The sequence below is a fragment of the Diorhabda carinulata genome, chromosome 8, assembly GCF_026250575.1.
Source record: "Diorhabda carinulata isolate Delta chromosome 8, icDioCari1.1, whole genome shotgun sequence".
Lineage (NCBI taxonomy): Eukaryota > Metazoa > Arthropoda > Insecta > Coleoptera > Chrysomelidae > Diorhabda > Diorhabda carinulata.
The window spans coordinates 12,669,906-12,697,537 of NC_079467.1; the positions used below are offsets into that span (position 1 = coordinate 12,669,906).

At 29.8% G+C, this 27,632-nt stretch overlaps 2 protein-coding genes across 13 annotated transcripts in view; one reads left to right on the forward strand and one right to left on the reverse strand.

The window, feature by feature from the left end:
- Nucleotides 1–27,632, forward strand: part of LOC130897076 (neurobeachin) — a 735,983-nt gene that overhangs the window by 122,991 nt on the left and 585,360 nt on the right. Inside the window, exon 1 of one of the 12 annotated variants that reach the window (XM_057805660.1) lies at nt 20,472–20,486. The exons of the other annotated variants lie outside the window; for them this stretch is intronic. The gene's annotated coding sequence lies outside the window, so the exon portion shown is untranslated. Of the gene's footprint in view, nt 1–20,471; nt 20,487–27,632 lie in introns of those variants that run through there. 12 annotated transcript variants of the gene reach the window in all.
- Nucleotides 639–8,922, reverse strand: LOC130897078 (myrosinase 1-like). The gene is made up of 6 exons (XM_057805662.1): nt 8,733–8,922; nt 6,256–6,335; nt 5,134–5,819; nt 4,183–4,617; nt 3,995–4,098; nt 639–845 (listed from the first exon to the last, which is right to left on the reverse strand). Exons 1-6 carry the CDS (start codon nt 8,786–8,788, stop codon nt 659–661), a joined length of 1,548 nt encoding a protein of 515 aa, XP_057661645.1. The 5' UTR covers nt 8,789–8,922; the 3' UTR covers nt 639–658.

Below are 27,632 nucleotides of genomic sequence, written 5' to 3' on the forward strand. Positions count from 1 at the left end.
ATGCATATCTACTAGATTTTGAAAAAATAGAGTCTTCAAAACTCAAAGATATACGTAATGACATAATCTATCAAAATCATCCGTCAACCTAAGCTAACATAATTTTCAATTTTTCAATTGGACGGATTTTATTCGAAAAAAAGGATTGAGTAGCAATGAAAATCAGTAAACTCCGTATTTATATATTATTGTCATTTAGAAAATTGTTGTTTGAACGTAATGATTTTAAAATTTTATGAAAAATTAATATTGCAGTTGGCACGGAATACATATATGAAGCTTTGTTGATTCCTTTTGCTATTTAAATTGTCACTATGAATGACAGTGATGGTTAGACCATCAATGAAATTCAATTCTCTTATAAGCTAGATTATAAATGACATCAAATTTGCATAGGTTGTTTTATGTTTGAAAGAAGTTGAATTTTATATGTAAGGCTAATTCGTTGCCGACCGCGTTGAATTTGTTTTATTCTTCAAAATTTTATTATATGAAACAAAAAATAGAAATAAAAATAAGTCATTCATACTATAATTAGAAGAAAATAATTGGGGAATGATATTACAAACTTTTCAGGTAATAATTTATCTTTATTCTAATATAAATAATTATAAATAATTTAAATAAGTTAAAATAAATTAATTGAATACAGGAATTTTTATACATTGATCATATTTTTATAAACATATTTAGCTATGTCGTCAACACTGGTTTCTCCTACGCATTCTAGTTCATCAACAATGCATTTTGATTCTGCCACGTGTTTGAAATACATAACTGATTTTTTTGGATACCTAGGTCTTCCACGGTCTTCAAAATCGACACCATATAAACCAAATTTCTCTCTGGAAAGAAAAATATAAATAATCAAAATATGTGAAATATCTTATATTAGAAACATGATAAGACCAATAGACAGGAGAGGGATCGCAGATATACGAGGATGTATTGATATCTAGTTAGCTTAACCAGTTACATGCATAAACAAAATATTGCGTTACTATAACAACGAACAATAACTTATTAGAAGTGTCAATGTAGAGTTTGACGTCAAAAAAGTAAACCAGCGTTACGCAATAAATTAAAAGAAAAAAGATGTCCACTAAAATTGTGAAAATCGAAAAATTGGAGTATCGAGCCATCATCAAGTACCTGTATTTAAAAGGGTTAAGAGGTAAGCAGATTTACGAAGATATGATCAATACCCTTGGTGATTAATGTCCTTCGTATGTAACCGTTGGACTGCAAGCTTCAAAAGAGGTAAATTTTCCATTGAAGATGAACAATCGGAAAGGCCAGTTTTTGTGTCAGTCCCTAAAAGTATCGATGCACAGACATGATTTTATCAGATCGTTGAATAGAGCTACAACGGATATCTGAAGCACTGAATATTTCATACAAATGTGTTCATCATATAGTTCACGTCAATTTGGACATGAGAAAAATTGCTGCAAAATGGATCCCTAAATGTTTGACAAAAGCATGCAAGGGTAGAAGCATCGCGTTCGATCTGTGCTCGATTTGAAAACGATGTAGACTTCTTAAAGCGAATTTTTACTATGTAAGAGACTTGGGTATATTTCTACGATCCGGAAATAAAGCAACTATCGATGGAATGGCGACACTCTGGTTCTCCAAGACCTAAGAAGTTTGGTGTCCAAAAATCTGATTGATTTTTTGGCTAAGAGTTGAACAATAACTGGAGATTACTATCTGACATTACTGAGCACTCTACGAGAAAAAATTGAAGAGAAAAGACGCGGAAAGCTATCCAAAGGTGTTTTGTTTTTGTTGGACAACGCTCCTGCACAAAACTCTCATGTTGCCATGCAAAAATTTTGTGATTTAGGATTTGAATTACTAGAATACCCCTCTTATTCACCATATTATGCCCGACTATCATTTCTTTCCTCAACTGAAAAAAAGTTTAAAAGGTCTTAAATTTTATTCCAACGAGAAGGTAATAAAAGCTGTGAAGGTCTGGTTTGCATAGCAAGAAGAAACATTTTTTTGAAAGGTCTAGAGACGTTGCAGGTTCGCTATAATAAATTTATCCAATTAAGAGGAGAATATGTTGAGTAATAAAATATTTTAACATTGAAATTTTGTTTGGTTCTATAGTAGGCTAAGAATTTTTCAATATATCCTCGTATATCCATCATCAAAAGTTCTGGTACGTTCCATTATTGATAATGAATTTGTTCAACCATCTTCATCCTTTAATCTTTTATTGTTGAAATTTGAGTCTTCAGGAGAAAGGAGTTTTAATATGTTTAGCGATGTTGCAAATTTTTGAAATTTTTTATATGATTTATTCTATTCCATGGTGTGTTAATGTAGTTTTTCCATCGTATTTATGGCTTTTCAATCTATTGTTGATCTCGATTTTAAATATTTCGTTCATTATTTTTTATCCAATGCAGTTTTAATTTTTTCAATTACTGTGTCCATGATCTTATTTGAGGTGCATTAAGAAGCAGGTTGAATTTATGATACATTCTGATTCCATGTTATTTATTCATTCTATCATAATATCAGTTTAATATCTATTCAATTTCAGTATACAAATATATTTGGTAGAATATTGTTATGAAATTTTCAATGCTTTGTATATGTTATCAAAATAATAACTTTTTCTAGTTAAAACCAATAAGGCTTTTATTTTAATCTTGGTCAAGGTATATTAAATGTTAAAGTTATTTTATTTATTTTAAAATTAGTCATATTGTTTTTTTTAGATTATATTTTGTTTATAATATGTATTGCTGATCTTATAGTTAACTTTTTAATACAATATTACATAGATATTTGCTACAGCTATTAAATGGTGAGTCATTATCCAGATTGACCTCTTTTTCAATCCAAAATTCTCACAAAAAACTATTATTTTTCATAAAACGTCATATTACATATAGTAACATTCCGATCATAGGTTATTTAGTTTTCAAAGGAAACTTGAAGCGCATGGATTTTGTCATTGCTATAATTATTTTTCCTTTTTCAAGAGATAACAATTTTTTCAAAAATTTGTTCTCTTTTAGTATAAAAAATAACCACATTCATGTGAATGTCATGAATGACGTTCTTATACTATGACATATCATTTATTTCAATCTATGAACTGTCGCTTAGATTTTTAGGGAGCTTAAACTATTTAAGTACTTGTTACTGAATATTATTACGAACGTGTCTCCGCCCTGGAGCCAATCCTGCCTAGATTTTTTTTATTTACTACTTATTTACTTTTCATGAACCGCGGAATCCGTTTGATCTTTGTTTTATATAAGTTTTTATTATACCAGGCGGTTTATTTATACTGTTTCTTTTCAATAATTTCTAGAAAGGTCTTTTTATCAATTTGTTTTGTTTCTTAATTTTCTAGAACTTTTGAGAATTTATTTTGGGATATATAAAGAGTTTGTGTAGCGCAGTTAGTTAGTTTATAATAAATAGTTATAGTGAACAGAACGAATAGCAAAGTAACTGAAGAATTTAAATAAATTATATAATTTAGTTAAGTGTTAGAGATAAGTTAATTATTATAAGTTAGTTGAGTGTAGTGTAAAATGTTTAAATAAATTAAGAACGTAAGAACACATTTAAAGTGTGTAAATGAATATTACAATATTAGTCAGTTAAATACTGAGTTTTGAGTTGTGAGAGTATTAGTTCGTCTAATAGAGAAATTAGTGCCGCGGTTTTTTATGTTAAAAATAAGTACAAGTAACATCGGTAAAACAGACCCAGATTAGCGACCTTATATATTATATTTGGAACGCATTTTATTGATTAGACGCCTCAAATAAAATTGCAATAAAATGGGACCATTTTAAAGATTCAACAATTTTAGCATAAAATTAATGTCAAATAAGGAGGTATGGTATATAGATTGGATTTATGAGAAGAAAAAATTTTTGTAGATGTACATCTCTTCTCTATATTCACTTTTTTTATGAATTTAATTTTCATATATTTTGGAATAGAATATACTTACGAAAATCCTCTGAGCCATTCAAAATTGTCCATAAGTGACCAAGCTGTATATCCAATGACATTAACACCGTCGTCCAAAGCATCCCTTACTCCACTTAAATATTCCTGGAAATAATACAGGAGTCAATATTCCAATTGATATTCTTATAATTAAAAATGTTATAATCATCCAAAAATCATTTAATTTACCTGATAATAATATATCCGTCTATCATCCTCAAGTGATGTTCCATTATCTGAATATCCGTTCTCAGTAATTAATTGTGGTATATTCCCATATGTAGCACTAATCCAATTAAGGTGTTTTCTTATCCCCCATGGTGTTACTTTCAACCAATCTGATGCAGTGGACTCCCATTGCTCAGGTTGGTACAAATATGTCTCAGAATCTGCTTCCCACGAAACCTCAGTTTTATTTGAATCTTCCACATGACGTACAAGAGTGGATGTATAGTGGTTAACACCAAGGTAATCAATAGTACCCTTAATATATTCTATTTCTTCTACACTAAACTCGGGCAAACGAGATTGTGTGAAGCCCTGTATCATACTTCTTTTAGCGATATATTCCTTCATAACAGATGGATAATCTCCGTTAATTATTGGATTAGCAAACCATCCAAACTGAAAAAAAAATACATTATTACCAATCAAAATTACGAAAACTTTTCAAGGAACTGAATTGATTTTATCGAATAATTTTCATTGACTTACATACTTCTGCTTAAATGAGCTAGATATTGTTGTTACTTAGGCATCAAGGAAGGATGTTTTTAGGGGCAACTTCTAATTTATAACCAAATAATGAAGATTATTTCATTTTATAGTGGAAAAAATTGAGTGGTGTCATGATATTTTGAGTGTGGCAGAAATTTGATATTAACAGAAAATAAAGGAATAAACAGAAATCGAAGATATCTGGATTGTAAATTAATTAATCAATAAGAATACTGTACAAGACAACAGTCTCCTGTGGAAAAATACGTCAACTAACTTTTAGATTGAAGAAGGATAAATGGAATGTCGATCACTAGAAGAGCAAATCTGGAAGAGAAGAAACTATTTTTCTATGATCTAACAGTCGTATTTTGTTCAAATTATTCGGAATATTAACTCAAAGTACATCGGATTGTAGCTCACCGTAAACTGAATTTTCCGTTCTGCAGCAATTTTGTCTTGTTCACTGTCTGTTTCTGGTTCCATCCACATAGAGTCAATCGTGATACCAACTAAGCCTTGTTGCTCATTCCTAAATTCTTTATCATACATATGCCACACCTTAGCATGTGCTTTTATGAGATTGTGGGCACATAAATATTCTCCATAACCATGCGATGTGATAGCAGGAGCTTTAACGCCAGATCCATAACCTTCCTGGCAAGTCTGTTTCGGTTCATTGAATGTTAACCAATACTTAATATCACTACCAAATGTTTCGAAAAGTATTCTGGCATAGTCCGCGAATATATCAATTATAATTTCATTTGTCCAGCCACCAACATCTTGTAGGGGTTGTGGAGTGTCCCAATGGAACATAGTTACTAAGGGTTCAATGCCATTATCTTTAAGCTCTTTAATCAGACTTTTGTAATAGTTTATTCCGGCTTCATTTATCTGGTTATTGATTCCTGTTGGTAGAATTCTAGACCAAGCAATGGAGAATCGATAATGGTTAACTCCCAGAAATTTTAGCATAGCTACATCTTCTTTGTATTTATGGTATGAGTCGCACGCTACGTCTGCTGTTTCGTTATTCAAAACAAGTGTAGTTGAATGTGACAGTCTGTCCCATATATTCTCTCCTTTTCCATCCTCGTTCCATCCACCTATTGAAATACAAAAATAATCTCATACGAATCATATTGAATGTCGTTTAAAAGTTCTCGAATTTTTATATGAAAAATAGCAATAACACAATAACCTATTTGCAAAAATGAATGATTACGTGTCTAATTTTAACATTTACATTGTATACATAATTTTAATGGGGAATTCATGTGTTTTAGTTTAATTATTATGTTTCATTGAAATGTTTGCTGGTGCATGATGAAATTCGATCGAAGGATCTTTACGTAGTTGCTTTGAAACATTAAGTTCACACTTGAACACTTACAATAAACATCGACCTAAACCATACATGAATTAAATATAAATAAATTTCATGAAAAATCCATATTTAGGTCATAGTACCAGACACAAATTTGATTAGGCTAAAACTACTTAACCTCTAAATCCATTTATGAAGAATTATTTATAACTTACCTTCCACTTGATGTGCGGCCGTTGCTGTTCCAAACATAAAATAGGCAGGGAATTTTTTACGATTCAAAGAAAACGAACATCTGTAAAAAGCGTTATTGATCAACCACATTGCTTTATTAATATCAACTACATAGATACATTCATTAAGATATGCCTCACAATTTCTTTTGTTTTTGGGTGTTTTGAAGTTTAATATTGAAATATATCGATAATGTATAATGGCCTTAATAACTGATACTAATATCATATCTAATTAAATAATTTGATAGTTGTTGGATAAGTCCTTGTACACATGGTAATGGTGAATATTTTATGTTTTGATTCTGTTTCTTAATTTATTGATAATATGTTACTTATAATTTTTTTAGAATAATTAGGATCTGATAGTTGGATAACTAATAATTCTTGATCTGTTTTGTGGCATAGGATGGCGTGAATTGAACTGTAAACATCTTGAAGACCAATTTAGTTTTGTATACCATTCTGTGACATCAAAAAAATTGATTTTTCTTATTTTGTTCGATTTCAATTGGAATTTGAAATTTTTCATGATAATAATTGAATTTTTTACTTATGTTTTCAATTTCATTTTTCGATACAACAGTAATCAACGGAAAAAGAATCATATTAAGAATCATATTTCAATTTTTTTTTGAAAATACCATGTGTTCAGAATAGTAATTAATTTTTCAATAATTAGATTATGGGGAAGAGAAGATTGAATAACTATTGTAAAAAAATTATAAATACCACTTTCAACATAAATAAATTAAAGCATAAAACAGAACCAAAATATTGAGTTTATTGCTTATCAATAACAGTAATAATAAGTTTATCGAGAATCAATAATTTGAATCTTTATTTTTGACTCCTATGAATTCAATTTTTTTTTAATCAAAAAACTAAATTAAAGATATCACAATTCTCAAATAGGTAATCCTTCGATGATGAATACATAAGTTTTTGAAAGCTCGTAATATATAATATTGAATTTTGAATCCCATGATTTTCAAGTTTTTACAAGAAATAATACGATTTAAAACCAGCGCAATCTTAATTAATTATTTCCCAGACGATCAAAACATAAGTATTCGAAAGCTTGGAAAATATATTAAAGTTAGTTAGTCTACTTTGATGTTTAATTGCCACGTTCCCAATAAGACAACTTGTATACATATATATATATATATATATATATATATATATATATATATATATATATATATATATAATTGATTTGAATGCATATATTTTAGATTTTTAAAATACAAATTTTCAAGACAAAAATGCAATGTAATAAGAATGTAATTCACATTCTTTCCAATTGAAAAATAGTTTTGTTAATGTTATTGATAAGATAACTAGTAGATATTTTATGTTATTTAAAAATTCTCATAAATTGCATATCTTTAAGTAGAATATATGAACCGCATTATTCAGAAGAAGTGGAGTTACAGAATAATTAAATTCTAAGGTCATAAAAAAAATATGATAAATATCCTGAATAATTATCATAGTGATTGATGATTTGACAATACAAAAAATTTGGCCACAAAACATTCCAAGTGTGATTGCAATATGAATTAGCCAGAAAGTTTGGTTGAATCGAATTTATGAATAATAAATAACACATGAATTTTCAGTCTAAATAAATTTATTTCTCTATGGATTACCAAGAACTTCTTCAACTAAATCTACCATAGCCAAAGTTGACGTAATAGCTACTGAAAATAACCAATCAAAATATTGCTGAAACTTACATAAATCAATTTGTACTCTTTGATATTATTGTTTCAAAATATGCTACCTCTATACTAGACTCTATCTAAAGTTACATTTTGAAGTGTTGAGATAGTGATTAAAAAATAATAGTTGAGCAGATGGATTGTTAATAACACACATTACCATTCAGAGAGAGCTGATGATAAGAAATGAAATTTTACTGCCGTCATAATATTTTTAACCGATTGGTTACCGTTAGTATATTTTCTAAAAAAAGCGTCTATATTTAAAGCAAAACAATGACATCAAAAGTTATATTATAGAATTATTGTTTTTTCAATAGATTTTTGCTTCTATTATTCTGTAATAAGTGAAAACCTCATGATAGAGTTCATCACAACATGCATGCATTATTCCCATAGTTATTATTTAAATAATAAGTCAATTTTTTTTAAAATTTTTTCTACATTTTATATTTTAACTCTGCATAAGAAAATATCATATACATGAGATTTTTCAGCTTACCATTCATTAGCATAATAATTTGGGAAATTTATAAGAAATAACAGAAATATGGAGAACGTGATTTTAAAATATAATTGCTCTAGCATAATACAAATAAGGAGAGACATATTTCACTACATAACGGAGTATTTACACACAAAAAAGTTATCCCACTTATGCACACTTTGAAATATATAAAAAAGTCGTTATATTGACACTAACAAAATAACATAAGAGCATTATTGACTTACTGCATTGAAACTGCTAAAACTAGTAGAATAAGCATTGGCTTGAAATACATGTTCATGATATGATTGTTCTTACTATGATCTATAACTAAACCCGGCACATATTTATATATATATCAGAAAACTTGTCGATATCCTTAGAAATATCAGATTAGCGCAACGTGTTATTCTCAAAGTTTGTTTATGAACTAAGTTTGACGCATTGAATTCTTTTCAATTATTTCATAATTTACTGGATGCGACGTGACTGATTACTAATACAGAGGTGGTTTTAGATATACAATGCGATGAAATTAAAAATAAAAATCAGAAGAAAAACTGTACCAAATTACTGAAAAATAATTGATTTATTGTGTGGAAGTATCAAAAAAGAAGCATTTATATTAAGAAAGGATTATATTTTTAATTAAAACGTAATCAGAGACGGTCTGGACAACACATGACACGGCTATGCAACTTCAATTGGAATATTAATAGATTTCTTTAATTTTTTATTTCTTAAACTTTTTGATATGTTAATGCTTCTTAATGTTAGGTTTCTTCTGTTTTAAAATTAGTTTTTTTTTAGAATTTTTGAAAGATTGATGAAATTGACGTTTCGACTTACTTCAGTCTTTATCAATTTATCAAATAAAGATAGTTAAAGTGAAATAAAAATGAAATTTTTATACTTATCACATACCAAGCTTGAAAACATTTTTGTTCTACCACTCCTATAAAGTCTCAAATTTGGTAACTCCCAGCATTCATTCGTGCAAAATTTGTTTATTGAATCACTTATCCAGAAATGCGCACCGTTGGTGATATAAAATATCACCAATGCTAACAAGTTTAACGAGCATTCATCTTCCGAATCAGATGGTGAATGACAACTATGTTGAATATTCAAATTTGAATACAATGTTATACGTTTCCAAAGCAGATTGTTGTTTATAAATCTGCTTAAGAAGCTTTTTTGCTGATTGATTTGCTATTGTTACATTTGTAAAGAATAAAAAACATTAGAGAGCAGTGACTATGCAAAGTTGAATGCTATTTTGATTTATACTTATTTCCATCATAGTGGTTAAGTTGAAAATACTACGATTGGAGAATAGAATTAAATATAATGAACCCTTTCTCCAAAAAGCTCGTGATCTTCGGACAAAAAAATGTAAAGTTCAGTATATCATTTATCCTTCGATATATAAAATCGAAACATTTGAAAATTATTCCCAATTTTACAGTGTGTTCCTGAATGATGTGCCAAATCAAAGTTACATTCTTTTTTTTTTTTTAAATAAAATAGTCTATCGCACAATGTAAGTGAATTTCAAGAGTGAAGAAGTGTTGAGACCAAAGCGAATAGTAGTAAAAATTGTAGTAAATTATTCATCCGAGTGAATCTACATACTAATACATTATTTTCTCGGTTTTGTCAAACAAATCACCATGTATTTTATATGAGTATGGAAAAGTACTGCCAATACACTTTTTTTAAGTCTATACCACAAATTATTAGCTCTTGAGATATTTTGATTTTTTTTGTGGAAAACAATGATTATGTACCTGTATCTGATCATTTAACAATTAGTTGTGAGTTGGCTATAATTTATTTGTCAAAAATGACATTTTATCATTGCTGTTTGGTACTGTAGAGGTTGAATTTCAAATACAATGAAAAAAGAGTAAATTTCAAATAAATCACAGGAGCTAAACAATGAAAAACTATCATATTACTACAATATACGTACACGTCTTGATTGTCATAATATGTGTTTTTGAATGACCTCTATCTATGCATGCTTGAAAGAGATAATTGGAAGATTTACTCACATTACAAATCATTCTTATAGAAACTTACCGAAACGAAAATGAAAAATGACTGCATTTCATTGAAACTTGGTTACCTTAATGGCCACTGTACTGGTCCATTTCTTACAATCCATCTTCCATGAAATAGTCTATAGCTCACCATTAATTGATTGATTAGGATAAACAGGTGCACCATCATGGAAAAATCACCTCCTTTGACGTGTACGAAGTAGGACTTCATCCAATAAAAGAGGTATACTAGAAAAACTGAATACACCTCAGATTCAAATGTTCTTCAAAAAAATATAGTCCTACAACATATTCATTAACAATATCTGCCCACACATTCAAAGACAATCTAGTTTGACTGTGTGACACTATGTGATATAGATTAGTTGATGAATAGTAGTGAAAGTTTGTCCAGTTAACATAACTTTTTTTATTAAATCTGGCTTGTATGGGTTTTTCAGTAACTGTCAGTAAAACATTAATTCCATTTTCTTCTGTTACAGAAGCTTTTAATCGTTCATGATTTTCATAATTAACTGTACCATACTTGCTTTGAAGGTTGCGGCATTTTCAGGGAAACGTTCATTGTATACTCTTACTGATAGTAATGCGTTTTTATTGCATTCTTCCATTATCCAGATCATATCAAACATTTCATCACTAGAGAAATTTATTTTTGCCCTAGTTCAAATTCTTCAAAATACCAGTATGCAACAAACCGCTAATTATCAGTTATTGAAAAATAAATCATAGCCAACTCACAATTAATTATTAAATGATTAGATATAGGTACATAATCATTGGTTTGTACGGAAAAATCAACAAATCTCAAGAACTAATGATATGTGGTATAGAGAATGCTCGATAAAAAACGAAGTATGTTTTCGATACTCATATAAAATTCAGGGTGATTAATTCGAATAAACCAAGAAACTAAGGTATTATAATTTTTATTTACTGTGTATCGTATCAGATTCAATGGATATTAACGAGATGAATGATTTACCAGAATTTTTACTATTCGAATGTTTTGATCTCAACAGATTTCCAGTCCTAAATTTCACTTATATCGTACAGGGTATTGAACTTATTACGATTTTTATGGAAAACTGTAACTTTGATATGGTACAGCATTCTGGAGCACCCTGTGAGATTGTGTTTAATTTTGAAATAGGAAGACAAATTATGATTCTAACCCCTCAAATTTCCAAGTAGATATCTTATCTGGAACTTAACGTTATTTCACTAATTAATCAACCTGTATTTTGAAACTATTCTAGAAAACTTATAAAAATATTCTAGGTCCTCGGTTTGTGCATAAATGGACTCGACTAACGGAAAAGAGTAGTACTCAAGTATTGACAGTGAACGTTTTGAAATCAACTATTTCCATAAAATCATTGATTTTTGAAATAAATGATCAAACTCCAAATTATTGTGGAGGTTATAATCAATCATGTTAGCCACTTGCCATGTACTTCTATATGAAGGCCATCTTAAGTAATTGTCCTGTCTCTCATTTTCAAAGTTATTTATAGTGGTGCATCTTCAATACACTTCTTAGGGATTCTTTTGGCCTCCAATGCAGTTTCCATCTTAAGAGGGTAATATTTCTTGCTTCATAATTGGCTCACTTTAATGCATTCCAGCGATTCTCACAAAAATAATTCCATATACTCCAATAGCCTAATTCAGCCTTCGGTAGTCTAATATTCTTTTTTCAATTTCATAGTGTAGGCCAGGTATACGTACTCGAAATGTTTGCGATGTCGATGTCGTTAGCTGTCGACGCTCAACACTTAGATTTGAAAATACAAACTATCAATTCTATATTTTCTTATGGAACATAAAAATGTTGATAAGTACGTTGTGGATCTTGACTTCTTAATAGCAAGTCTTCTGCAATTCACAGGTGACTTAAGCAAGAACTGTTCACATTCACTTTACAGTTCTTAGTTCAGCTTCTTAAAGGCATATTCCCATGTTGCGGTAGAGAAATTTGGTGAGAATGCATTCCCTTGGCGTACGTCTCAGCTCAGTTTTAATTTATATATGGACTTATCGTTGAACCTGATCTATACAATATTTTTTGTCGACAATGTCAATTGAAGTCGAATATACATTATTGATCCTTGCTTCGTCTATTGCTGCTATAGGTCTGCTGCACAAATCATAATTGCATCGAAATATAAACCGAAAGGTCAGTAGTTTTCGATGCGTGCACGGCATCTCTATGAATAAATGTTAATAGAACTTTAAAAAATAAAGTTACTTATTCATTACCCTATTCTCTACTTCTAAATAATGAGGATGAAATTACTTTTCTTAAGTGTTCCGTAATTGATAGAAAGGACTCGTCATCTCCTATTGAAACATTATTTTGTCTACTATTCATCTGGAATTGGAATGAGAGGAACAAATGATAAGAAAAGTGGTCAAAAGATAATGAGAAATCATTTCTGACCATAACATGAGAAAGGAATTTAGCAAATATGTGAGTAATCACGAATAACCTTCAATAACAAGGCAAATACTAGAACTAGAAGAGGTAATCTTGGATCGTGAACACATAAATTTGTTATAACAAAAAGATTAATACTTTTACTCCAATTGCTTGCCATAACCTTTAATATAAAGGAATTTATCTATTTAAATATGGAGAAATTCCATTGCCTTGCAAATTACAAACTAAACATCGTATTATAAAAATAGTTTTCAAAACTATAATCATTTCAATTATATTATCTAGAGTTTTTGCAAGAATTGCCATAATCAAGCTAATTATAGCTATATACTATAATTATATTACGTCAGAGGCGACAATCCATTCAATTTATCATTATTATCACAGCGTATTTTTTTTATTTCCATTGCTACAAATAATATCTGAATTGAATTATTGAAGAGAGATAGATTATCTTCAATTATATAATATACGATGTAGAACAGCCAAAATGAATAAATTTGTTAATAAATACTTGAGCACTTCTATTTGTATTTTTAAACACGGCTTTCTTATTTAAAATGCAATCCCCTGTATAATATTTATTTTTTGGATTCGAAAATTCTGAACAGAATTCATGTAAAATATCCTATACCTATCTAAAACTATACGGAAATATCAAGTGTTTTCAGATTTATGACTAAAATTAAAATCGCGACAATGAAAATTATTTTATTTCACAATTTCGCTACATTATATCGAATACTTATTTCCCATCTAGCTCTTGATATTGAGAAAATAATTCCATCATTCCTTTTTATTGATAAGATTTTGTGAAAAAAATTTGTTTATTTTTGTTTTAAACTTAACAGCCTTAACAACTTGTAATATCAGAAAAATGTTTTCTACTTTTAAAAATCTAAGACAGAAAAAAAGGGAGCTACCAATGCATTAAGTGATGAAAAGCTTGAGTTTCTTGAAAACCTACATATGTAATTATATTATAATGTTTGATCATGAATTGTTGGAGCATATATCGTCGGTCCTTTTTTCATTAATAATAACTTGAATGGAGATAAATATTTAAAACTGATCCAAAATATTGTCGTGCTAGCTTTAATAAACTTACATCATGATCCTGCTGGAGGAGCAAAACTCCAAGTTCCTGCTAATATAATATGGTATAGGCAAGATAGTGTTCCGCACCATTGCAATAGTATATTATGCAACAAGTTAGAAAAGTTCAACGAGAGTGGAAGTTTGTGGCACGACCCGAAGCAAAACCGTCAACCGACATTCCAAAACCAATGTCATCAACCAGATTCTCATAGTCAAAATATTCCTAGACAACAAACCAGTAGACCTTATAATTCACACTATAAACCAGAACCTATGAAAACATCATTAGGCACTACTATATTTCATCCCTAACCTATATGCATATCTAATGAGATTTACACAGTTGATAATATAAATCAACATATAAACAATAATATTGAGATTTGAAGTTCATTTGAATATCCCAACAAATAACATTAACCCATATTTCTCTGAACCCGAATCTCAATAATCCTGTGATTACGAGAATTAACATTACATACATATTAACAATAATGTAACAAACAACCAAGATATGTTCCCTTACAACGATCCGCAAAATGCAATTCAGGATTTTCCAGACAATTCACATTCCCACAACCAGACGTAATACTAGTTAACGTTTTAAAAGCTATTTTAAGGTACATCAAAATTCAAGAAAGTAATACTAAATTTTTAGTCGACACGAGAAGTACCCAATCCCTTATCAAACCTGAGTTGACATACAAATTTTACATACACTGCATTTTTGAAGAACCTTTTAATATACAAACAGTAAATGGAATTTCCTATCATAATGAAATAGCTTACATTCCGTTATTCAAAATTTTTAATCTAAAAGAATCTCATAAATTTTATTTGTTTAAATTTAGCCATAAATATGATGGTATAATTGGGGTAGATTTGATAAAACGATCGAATGCAGGCATGTATGTTCACTAAAAACAAATTAGATCAACAGCATCAATTAGTTTTTGATTCGAATATAAATAATAATACAATAAAAAATTCAAATTGTTAAAATTCCGGTAACCGAAACAAATGGTGTAAGTATACTTCATTATGTAAAAATTTAGGAAATGGCTTAGAAATACCTAGAACTTTAGTAAATATTGATAATAATTTTGCTATAACTACAATTATAACTAACAATGAGAATCCAGTGCAATTAAATATTAATGAACCTTTTAAAATCTAAATTATACATCCACTTAAGCGAATTTTGTTGATAAATAAGAAAGCGAATCTGATACGGTCTTGACAATTATTCATGAAGCTATCAGAAATTTATGCTAAAATTATTATAGAGACATCTTATAATGCCACGGAATACCACTCAGCAAATAAAACATAAAATCAACTTGACTTTCAATACATCTACATACACGAAATCTTACAGACTTCCTGAAATCCATAGAGAAGAAGTAAACAGACAAATCAGAAAATGTTAAATAAAAGTATCATTGTACCTTCCACATACCCCTTATCCTCACCAATATGGATTGTTCCAAAAAATTGGATGGCGACTTGTTATTGACTATAGAAAACTGAATAACAAGACTATTCAAAATCGATATCCCAATCCACGAATACATGAAATATTAGATAATCTAGGTAAAGCAAATTATTTCGCAACTCTTGATCTTGCTAGCGGATTTCGTTAAATAGAAATTGACGCGCAAGATTTCGACAAAATTGCCTTCAGCACCCCATAAGAACATCTTCACTTCAAATGTATGATTTTCGGACTTAAAAATGGTCCATCAACTTTCCAATACTTCATAGATAACTCACTACGAGGTTTGATTAACGAGACTTGCAAAGTTTATTAAGACGATATTTTAATATATAGCACATCCCTAAAGGAACGTCTAGAAACATTAAAATCTGTATTTGATAGATTTGAAAGTTTAGCTTGATAATCAGAATTTTTGAAGAAAACAATTATGTATTTAGGGCAAATAATCACACCTAACGGCGATATACATGTACATCTATCCATAAAAATTCATTAAATTCGATTGCAATGTGGACTTATCTTCCAAAATTTGATACTTGAGTGTATTGTCCATTGATTTGTCAGAATTTTTCTCTTTTGTTGTATTTTGTAGTTAAAAATAAAATTGCCTCGATACTTCACATTATCATTCAAATTCCTTCTTACTCCCTCTATCCTACTGGAACACCTGGATTAAATGATCTCATATCGTTTAAAGTGATCTGTTCGTTTCTATTTGCTTTGTTTACTCATATTATATTTCTTATTACTACTATTAGTCTTAAATTGTCTTGTATTTTTCTCTAATCTTTCATCTTCATTTTCTTTGACGAAGTAATACTAATACCTATATTACTACGTGATTTACCATTATTTCTTGTTTTATCTATAAATTAGTTTTGTTAACTTTATTATCTTATCCTTCTCATTCCATTGTTGGATATTTTGATGTGTACAAAGTTCCCATAGCGGTTTTAATTGTTAATACGTTACTAACTTTTCAGCCGTCAATTAATTGTTGATTTTTGTCTTTATCGTTAAAATAACTTGTTGCTAAATATTCGTAATTATATATCTATAGATAGATTTGTGGGAAGTTCCATTTTAATTAAAATGTGCGATAAAAGGTTAGAGGGATCAGTATGACGAGTGAATATAAGTATTACGTAAATAAATACGCATTTATTTGTTTTACTCTGAGAAAATTCACGTCGTGAATATACAAATTCTCAGAAATATCAATTTTGAGAGCAATTAGTTATTTATAGAATACTGAACCTTTTTTTATCAGGTTTATTTCCATTTATACCAATATAAATACTTTGATGTCAATAGACTTTCTGCACAACACTAGTGGGTGCACGTTTTAATCAACACCCGGTTTCGCAATGAAATAGATAACCTTTGGTTACATAACCAGGTAGATGAATTAGGGTGTAAGGTATATACTCCATTCAGAGTCATGTCATAAATGAAAATACCTACCTATCAATGCAATCACCCCTTTGGGTTGATTCCAACGCGTCACTCTGCCCACTCTTTGGAAATTTACCAAAGAGATAAAAGCTGAAGACAAAAAACAAATGATTGAAATATAAATAAAAGAATACTTTGGTCATTAACTCAATCACTGCTGGTTTCTAGTCAACTGTTATTATTATTTTTATTCTTTTTTACTTAACTGTACTAAGGTTGCTCTGATAATACGGTTTACTAACTGTGTTCAAGGATGTTACTTCTTTTGATGTACTCTGTGAATTTTTAATAGCACTTTCCGTACTATTTTTCTGTATTTATACGCGGTAGTGTTTTACCGGGACTTCCTTACATCTCTCAATAGACACTTCTTTTCTTATCCGTTATTATAAAGTCCGGTTGTTTGCTAGTACCACGTCAGTGTATACTTGTTTGTCTCACATTATTGTAACTTCTTCTGTATTTACTTGAGATTATGTTGAAATCCCTTTACGTCAACTTCAATGTTTTGCATTGTTGTTGTGTCTTCGAAAGTATACTCGTTTAGCTAAGATAGATCGTTTAAATGAATGTTCGACATAATCTGCATGTTTCGTCTGTTATTTTCCGTTAGTTTAGTTGCCTTGTAATTTGTGGCAATGAATTGGTCTTGACAGTCCATATTAAGTGCTTCAGTTTCTTTTTTATTATTATGCGAATGACTTATGCACTACTCAACGCATAACCGGTATCATTTACCTATCCCGGATATAAAGTATAGTTCACATAATAAACTTGCGCACTGTCTGGCAAGTATTTAATATCACAGTTTGGCGATGCTATAGTGCAGGGTCTTTCGCTGTGCTACATTTGTCTAATCTCAATTGCGAAATCCGCATACTTGGTCAGTTTCTTTCGGTGTTTGTTGAGAATGTTGTGTGTGTTCGGTATTGTTAGGTCGAGGACAAGGACTGAATTTACTTCTTCATAAGCCACCACGATGACAGATCTGTTATTCGTCACATGTTTGTCTATCGGTGATAATTAACCTATCGTAGTAGAGTCTGAAATTGTCATTTTCGAGAACCTTCGGTTACGGATGGTTCTGTAGTACGGAGTATGGGTATTTAGAAGAACAAGCTTGTTGGCCGGTTTGTGGTGGATGATATTGCAAATTTCATTAGTTTGATGATATGTTGAACTTGACCTTGCATAGCTATCATGGAGCCCTCAGACCCTGGGAATAGGTTTCCGCTAGTTAACTATTTGTTAGAAGCTGTGTGTGAACATTCCTCTATCTTCTGAGTATCTAGCTCTAACTTGTAAACTGATTCTGTCGAGGACAGTTTCAGAAGTGAGTAATCCTTATCTGCATCGGATATAATCAGATGTAGGTGTAAGGTTTCAGATTTCCTGTGATTGAATTCACGTAGTTTAATTACTTGTCGAGAGCGTAGGTTAACGAAGTCGATTAAGTCTCTTCCACCCTTTTTTCTCGGTTATGTTGCGCCAATAGTGTCAACCTATGAATACCCTCTAGCTGTTTTTTCATCCAATTCAGGATTTCAAAAGAGAACGTTGAAAGTGGCATTTAATAAGTGACTTCATTCTTTTGGTGTATTGACCCTGGATTCTAGCTTTCGCCTGTTTGTGGTTCAATAAGTAAGCCTCTTGAATTTCCAGGTATTTGTAGGTTTCGCCGTTTTCTATTGCCTCTACGATATCTCCTTTGGGTAGTTACACCTTTCCATTCATGGCAATACCTGTAGATCTGTAAAGCCTTGCGTTTAAACAGTCCAAACTACGTACGTATATAAGTGGAGAATCGATGTGTTATATCGAGAAGGTGACTGATTTGCAGCTCAATTGCTTGATATCGTCCATTTAGAGAAGATGGGACGGATTTGCAGATGTAGCTTTGTTCGCCATCCTTCCATCGTTTTCAAATAGAAAATTACAATAGTTGGCTGGACTTTGTAAATCTACTCAAACCAGGAATGAGGTACATTATCAAATGCTTTCTTTTAAACCACGAAAGAAGTATGTATATTCCGGTGATCTTTCTGTGCCTGTTGAAGTACGAGTATCACAGAGTGTACAGCAAGTTGTTCTTTGTATCCTTAATGCCTATAAATTCAGTTATTTATACTGTACTGAGTGGGGTCATCCGTATGGGAGCTCTTTGAGAGCAAATGAGTGAAGCCCTGTAATAGAAACGTTAGTATGTCATCTGGGTTGTGTAGAAGGTGGGTCAATTGTTTCGCTAACTCTTTGTGCATACTTTGAAATTTTGGATATTATCAACTCTCGGTGTTTTCCAGTTGTTAGTATTTTGAATTACGTCTAACAGTATCGATGGATTGTTGTAGGCGCCATTGTCGCCAGGGTTTTTTGTTGATATTTTGGTATGGAACTTTATGAGCAACAGCTGCACAATAAATGAGTAAATGAAGCTTCTCGAGCGTATTGTAGTGGTTTCAGAGACTTCCTATTAATGGCTCTACTCCTGAATTATTAGAGCTTTCTAGCGTCCTCAATTTGGGTAATTTTGGACGACGTATAGGGTTTGTGCCCTCTAATTCTGCTAATATCTTGCGCATTTCGAGCGTTACTTCATCGAAGCTATTTGGTTAAGTTTTATTGTCAAAATTGGGAGTATTCTCATTGTCTGTAATTATACCATCCTTTTCTCCGCCACTCCCGTGGGTTTCACCGTGTGAACCATATGCAACTTACGTTGTGAGATGATCATCTGTTCTGTGAATATCTAGAAGGACTTTCGTATTTGATGCAAGATAGGTGCAGGAGCACATTGTTCTTCACAATACTTCTTCTCTGGTCAGTTATTCTCTGTTCTTTTAAGTGCATCAGTTCTAGGTACCTCTCAACAAAATCACGGCGAATGGCGTATCGGTAGGTCAGATCCATTTTTGTTGCTCTGAGCGCAGGAGCGTAGGAGAGCAAAAATAAGGAATCCAACTGAGTAATAAAATTCATGCGCTTCCTAGACAATCCGGCCGGCTTTTGTAGTCGTAGGCACATTGACTTGCGTCGCCCTAAAAACACTAAGAGCTGGTGGAGAAGGGTTAGTGGGGTCCCTATATCCTATTATCCCTATATGGCGTCACGCAGCGATAGCCGTTAGCTGAGGAAGTCTGTAGCTCATTTTTAGAACCATGTCCACTATCTATATCCTGAACGCGTCTTGGGTCTTGTTTTTTGGGAATCATTCTACCGTTTAATAATTTCATCATTTTATTATTATAATATTCTGATTTCATCATAACAGTTTTATTAAATTTATCAGTTTTCAAAATTTTAAGATGTTTGTTTTATTTAATTCACTCTTTGATTTTAGTCATATTTCGGAATTTGATACAACTCTGTTGTTTTATGTTCCTCGAGTTATTTCTAAAATTAGTAAGATCACTAGGGCTATATTCAACATTGCAAGATACAGGTAATTTGGTATTGGTATTTCAGTATCAGTTAAATTCTTTTCCATTTATTTCATCTGTATCTCTATTAATAGGTTGATTTGTCAATATTAGGTTATTAATTTTCTCAATATTATTTATTTGCAACTTTTAAAAAATGATTCCTAGGAATGAATTAACCTATTTTAATTGTAGTGCCTTCCAATTTATTTCGTAATTTCCTTGTTAGAATAGTTGATTTGGTGATAGAAGTGTATATGTATATTTATTTTAAAAATAAACCTAAATAAAACGTGAGGTATCAACTTATCTTTCGTGCATCTCTGTAGAAAAATTCTTCTATTTTTATATTTCGCGATTTTTTGAAAATTGTTTTCTTAATTAGTCAGTTTATGTTCAGCATCATTTCCGTATACAAGTTAAGTGAGGTTGGCGTTATTTTATCCATGCTATTAGAAATTTGTTTCATTTCTCATTTGATCTTTTAATGTGTTTTTGTTGATAATTAAACGTAATTTAAGTCTCTTTTGATTAAAAATTGGTGTTTAAAATAAGTAAAAATATTGGCATTTCATAGTATTTCGGTCATTATTATAATATAATATGAAGTTGCTAATTTGTATAATTATATCAAATGTAGGTCACTTACAACATTTCTTTTTCGTCATTAGATGAGATGGAAAATTATCTAATTATTTGAATAATATTTTGAAAAACATTTTGTTTTGTACCAAAATAAATTCTATATATATAAATATATATATATATATATATATATATATATATATATATATATATATATATATATATATATATATATATTTATGTTGTGAAAGATATATTGATAAAAAATTGGGCAGAATATACAGAAATACCTCGAAACGAATTTATAAAAACTATATAACTCACACTAACAACAATGTACTTCAAATATGAAAATGAAATATACAAACAAGTTGATGGTTGTGATAAGGGAGTTCCCGTTTCAAGTGTTATAGCACAATTAGTGATGGAAGATCTTGAGGAAACTGTCCTTAGCAAACTTGATATTCCATTCTTTTTCCGATATGTAGATGATTGCATTACTGCCGTACCAAAGTTTCTTGATGTCACATTATATAAAATTAACAATAACATAAGAACAGAATGGTATACGAAAGCAACTTGGTCCTCAAAATATTTGAATTTAAATTCATGTCAGCCAGTCACAAAAAAGATCAGTGATAGTAGGTTTGGTTGATAGATGTATCCAATTATCAGATCCTGAATTTAGAAGCTTTGCAAAACTGCATTGAAAAAAAGTAATTATCCGGAAAAAATGATAAATAATTCAATAAATCAAATAAAAAACAGAACATAACAGCAACATATAAAACATTTTTCCTTACCATATGCACAAGAACTTCCCCAACAACTATTAATTTATTTTAATAAATGATATTAGTCATAAAGGACATAATACGTTATCCATACATTCCACTAAATTAAAATCTAAAACACCAAAAAACAAAAGAAGTAATATTATATATCAAGTGCCTTGTACTGATTGTGACGCTGTCTACATAGGGCTGTAGAATATTTAGAAAATAGACTAAAAGGTCATCAATACGACAAAAAATAAAACTTAACGAACCATGAAATATAAAAAAAACATAAATTCAATTATAAAGATTCAAAAATTCTTGGAACGGAATCTAATACACGAAAAAGAGAATTTTTAGAAATAGTTCACACTCATAAAAACGAAGAAGCTAAAAATGATGAAAAAGACCTAAATAATTTAACTAAAATTCATAGCTCTATTTTGTAAATTCTAATAAAACTACAAATAATTTGATTTATTAAGTACTGCTATATATTTGAGATATGAGGACTAAGGAAAAATTAATTTTTCTTATTAGAACATTTTCTATTTTGATTTTGTTCTTATTTTGATCTATTGATTAATATAAATATGCAAATTGTCAGTGTCAATATCATATTTTGATAAAGACGAAAAGTCAAATTTTACATTTCTTCCAAAAATTATTAAAATAACTAATTTTAATACAGAAGACCTAAAATCAAGAACATTTAGATGCATTAATATATCAAAAGGTCTATATATACATATATATTTATTGGGAACGTGGCAAGGAAACACCAAAGAGGACTAACTTTAATATATTTTCCGAGCTTTCGAATTAATTGAAATATTTCAATTAATCAAAATTTCTATCAACGTCAATTTGAATATTGAATTCTGAAATGTATGAGTTTAAAATTTTTACAAGATATAACAATATCAAAAATCAACGCAAATCTTAATTAATTATTTCCCAGACGATGGATAAATAAGTATTCTAAAGCTCGGAAAATATATTAAAGTTAGTTCACTTTGGATCACCTGCTAAAAATACCTGGATTGGTGCTTGAAAGATATTCGCGAAGAACAGAGCCTCTTTTGTTGTTATTGGTGCTGCCACAAATCTCGTGGTGTGAGTTTATATCACGACCAATAAGTAGTAACAAGTTCTTGTATTTGCAGCAATTGATTGGTGCATTCAACTCTCTAGCGCAATCAGTCAGTTAAATAAAACTATATATAATGAGAAATGATTCCTTTGGTAAACGAGGTGCGTATAATCTATTAAAATATACGGCAGACTCTGTTTTGAAGGTAAAATATATATTAAAAAAATAATAATGAGAACAATGAAATAATATTACTCAATCGTGACAGTGACAAATTTGAGAGAGAGTGAATGCTATTTCAGTTGATTTGTGTATTTTAGTTGAATTTCTTTCTGCCCATCATTATTTTGAAATTATCAGAATGGCAATAGTACTATGCGAATAGTAGAGATAAACAAATTAGCCATAAGAAAGCGCATTGCTACGTTTTCGAAAGAGAAATTTTTTTATTTGTACACAAAAATGCGTTTCGAATATCGTCTGAAACTGTCATTAGTTTTGCTTTGCTATTCCTCGTATCTTTTTGTTTCTGCTTCATATTTTATGACTGACATTCTCATTATGTTGAAGTGAACCTTGTTGATCGTTGGTTTCTCAGTTATTTTTTATTCACATATTGACCATTGACATATTGACCATTAGCCCTCAAATATTTTAGAGTAAAAGTCGTCAAATAAAGACGTAATTCCTTTAATTATTTATTCTATTTGTTTCTAGATCTTTGTATCCCGCCTCTATTAATAGTAGTTTCAGTGGTATTTCGATATTTTAAGATCTACATACATTTCTTCTTTTTTTCCATATGATTTAATTCCTCTTTCTCTGCCTTCTATTGCAAAATCGTACTTACTACCCTATCAAGAAAGGTATGTCCATTTTAAATATATAGATACTAAATCTGATTGTTTTAATCTTTATGTGATATCATATTTTTCATTTATGTTACTAAAATTTTTGGAGGGTCTAAAAAATCAGAATTTATTAGATTTACCAAATGGGCCTAATCCTAAAGTGTCTGCTAACGTAACTATTTGATGTACAACATCAAGGGTAGCGAATCGCAGACTTATCAGTGGTTCTTGAATCCTAGTTGTTGATTGATTGTTTTAAATGTATCATATTTTTGAACTGATTTAAAGCATTTACACTGTTACATCTATTTTTTGTATTTTCTTGATGTGAATTTAAATCACCTTCATTTAAAGTATTAGTGATTCGCATACTCAAAGTTTTTGTTACTCAATACAATATATTGAAATCAAGAGATGGCGTTGGGTCTATCTTCACGACTCCTCTTCTATGCATCAAATTATTTGGCATGTATGCTTTCAATTGTTCATTGATTAGGTCAGGATTAGCAACAATATAATTAGAATCAAAAACTTTTTTCAATTTGCAATTTAATTCTATTTTTGCCTATAATTGATTTTTTCTAAAAAAAAAAGAGTATCCGAATATAACCTGGATTTTGAAATTAAACACAACTTTTTAGTTCACAATACTACTAGTGTTTTTTTACTTTATTGATGCAGAAAAGCCTATTGAGCAAGCGCTGGTTAGAAAAACCTGGTCTATCGAGTTATAGTTCTTCCAATACAGTTGCAGATTATAAGAATCCTTGCCGACAATTTTGTTTGATCCAACGTAGGAGTAGATACCTCATTTTATAAATTTATTATCTTTTTATATTATGCAAAAAAGTATTTGTTATTATACGCCGTTACTTAGACAGATGTACTTGTTGTAGTCTTACTTAGAACTAAGAAAACAAATTTACCTATCTGTAAGAGAGTTTAGTTTAAACAGGGTACCAGACGTGAACTGAGCCCTTTTTGTACACCATTCGTGTTTTTCTAGAAAAACAAATTTCAAACAATAAACCATAAAGGAAAATAAATTCTTTGCAAATAAAACAAAAGAAAAAAAACATTTCAATTCCAAGTAACTTTATAATCTATCTATCTATGTAATTTTTTTCCAAAGCTCTTGGGGATTTGCTGCTAGAACTTTCTTTACGAGTTCTACAACCTCTTTATTCAGTTCTGGAGACTGATTACATTTTCGTAATTCTGATTTTTGTTTGCCCACATATAGGATTAAATATGCAATAGTAAGGAGGTAGTCTGAGAAGAGTATAATAGGAATATTTTTTTCAGACATAAATGCTAAAATTTGAGCTTTGTTACTACTACTATTTGGTATCTTAAGGAGTTGTAGGAGGCGTTGTCATAATGATTACTGTGGTGGAATGTTATTTAAAAGATATTCATTAAACCACTTTTCAAATAATTATGCTGTCATATCTTCATGACAATCAGCTGCACAGTTTTTAATTTTTTTGGCAGATATTAATAAAGTATAGCCACGAAATCCTTTTTGCTTTGAGCCTGTACTATTATAATGTGTTTCCCTATAGAACATGTCCCATTCAAACAGCAATTTTTACTATTATCAACCCAACCTAACCATGTTCCATCTAGATAAATTATGTGTCTATTTGAACTAGTCTTTTATCAGACGCAAATAATCTTGTCGCCTTCGAAATATCCTTGACGATTCGGTTATTGTCATCTGTTTATTCAGTTTTTTGTATTTAAAACCACATGCTGACAAAACTTGACGCAATGTTTCTAAACTGGTGCAACCCTATTATCCTTACATAAACTATAAATTGTCCTACGTATAAAATTTTGAGTAGCTTTGTCAACTAATTTTAGTTTTTTTTACACGGTTTTCGGTTCTGTGAATGATCCACAGCAACCCCTTTCGTTACTTCTCGATAAATGAAAAATTTATTTACTCTAGTTAATTCAGCATTCTTATTATGATTGCATTATCGGATTGCTGAATATTCTCCTTTTTTAAACATTCGAATATTTTTAAAATAACTTGCTGTTTTTGTATATCTAAATCTTTATTATTAAATTCATACCTGTCTTTATTCTCACTACACTGTGTAATTTCATTGTCTTCATTCGCCCATGGTCTAAAGAACGCCATATTTCTATTTATTTAAAAAAATTTATTTATGTTTTCATTGGTAAACAATGGAGATGTTGACTCCATGTAGACTGATAATTTGTTAGATGTTTAATTTCATACGGGGAGTAAACATTACTTTTCATTTTTTAATTTGGTATGAGTGCCGTGCGTATTTATGAAATATGGATTGATCTTCGCATAAATGTCTCCTGCAATTGAAATTGGAAGAACTATACCAGATGAACATTTTTTTAAATATTTGATAAATCATTCATACCTTATATATATTATAGATAGATATAATAAATATGTTATTATAGAATTATAAAACTTAATCATAACATAACCTTAAAAACTTTATCGGTCTTATCCTGCCAGTCAGCATTTTTATAGAAAATATGAAAAATTTTATAATTTTAACGAAAATAATTAAAAAAAATTTTATATAAAAGGAGGTATGTGCAATTTGTTAAAATGAATGTAAGAAAAGTAACATGAAGGAAATTGACAATTTAGGTTGTAGAAATTCAGTTATTAGAATAAATATGAAACGATATCAAAGACTATAAATCGAGGAGCAGTAAGTTATATTTTTGGAATGATCTATTGAAAAAATGATTAATAATTTAATGAAGTGAATCATAGGAAAAGAAAATAAATTGAAAAGACTTTTGATTTAGTTTAAAAGTAAAATTATTAATAATGATGTCAATATCTGGAATCTGAAAGATCTAGTGAAAATAATGCTTGAAAATGGTGGTTGTTTAAAAAACAAAGAATTTCGAAAGTTGGTTAAGAAACAGGAATAGGGGATATTTTGTTGGGAATTTAGAAGGAACTTCAAAAAAATAATGTCATAATGTTTGATAAGTATAAATTGAAGTACCAAAATACAAATTTAGCAATGTATTACTAAGATCTAGTGTGATGCCAATATTATCGACATGATGTCACGTTTTCAAGATCATTTTACAGATTATGAATCTGCCAAAGTTTTGACAACTAAAAACAATTATAAAAAATGCCTGTTTTTAGAAACAACATATATTGGTCAAATCGATCAGTGCATTAATGAATACACTGATTTAAATAACTTTATTGTAATCTAAACATGTCTATAAATTTATAAAAAAAATTCAATAACAACAAGAATAAACAAATTTATGTCACCTGTCACGTATTGATTGTTGAATCTAATGAATATGATAATTTTGTTAATAGAAAAAAATTGAGGACACCATAATTCTGGGATAGTTAATATAAATTTTTTTTAATGTTGTTATACTTTTATACATATTTTTACATCGTTGTTAGACCATAATTTTAGTCCCCGATTATGAATACATAAATATTTGAATGCTCGGAAAATATATTAGAAATAAATATGAAAAAGACTATACTTTAGTGTTTGATTTCCACACTCCCACAACTCTAGTTTTTGTAAATTAATTGACAAAGACTTACAATTTACTTACAGGTATGAGGTACTTTCAATCTATCTCAAGAACTGGTCAATTAGCTGTTTAAAATTCAAAATGGTGGTATAAAGTCAAGCTCAAAATATCGAAAGAATATAAAAGAAGATGCTACTTATTCGGCTGGAACAAAATAGTCCGGGAGCCGGCAATCTCAAAAGACCCGTGATCGCGGAATTGCAAAATTTTTATATAAGTCGACAGCTATTAATTAGAGTAACAAAATGATTTATTTGGTCGAAAGTATGAAAAAAAAAT

Coding starts and splice junctions, on each gene's coding strand:
- LOC130897078 (XM_057805662.1), bottom strand. CDS start 8,788: ATGAACATGTATTTCAAGCCAATGCTTATTCTACTAGTTTTAGCAGTT. Junction 6,336..8,732: donor GTTTTAGCAGTTTCAATGCA/GTAAGTCAATAA, acceptor CGCTTTTTACAG/ATGTTCGTTTTCTTTGAATC. Junction 846..3,994: donor GAATGGCTCAGAGGATTTTC/GTAAGTATATTC, acceptor TTTTCTTTCCAG/AGAGAAATTTGGTTTATATG.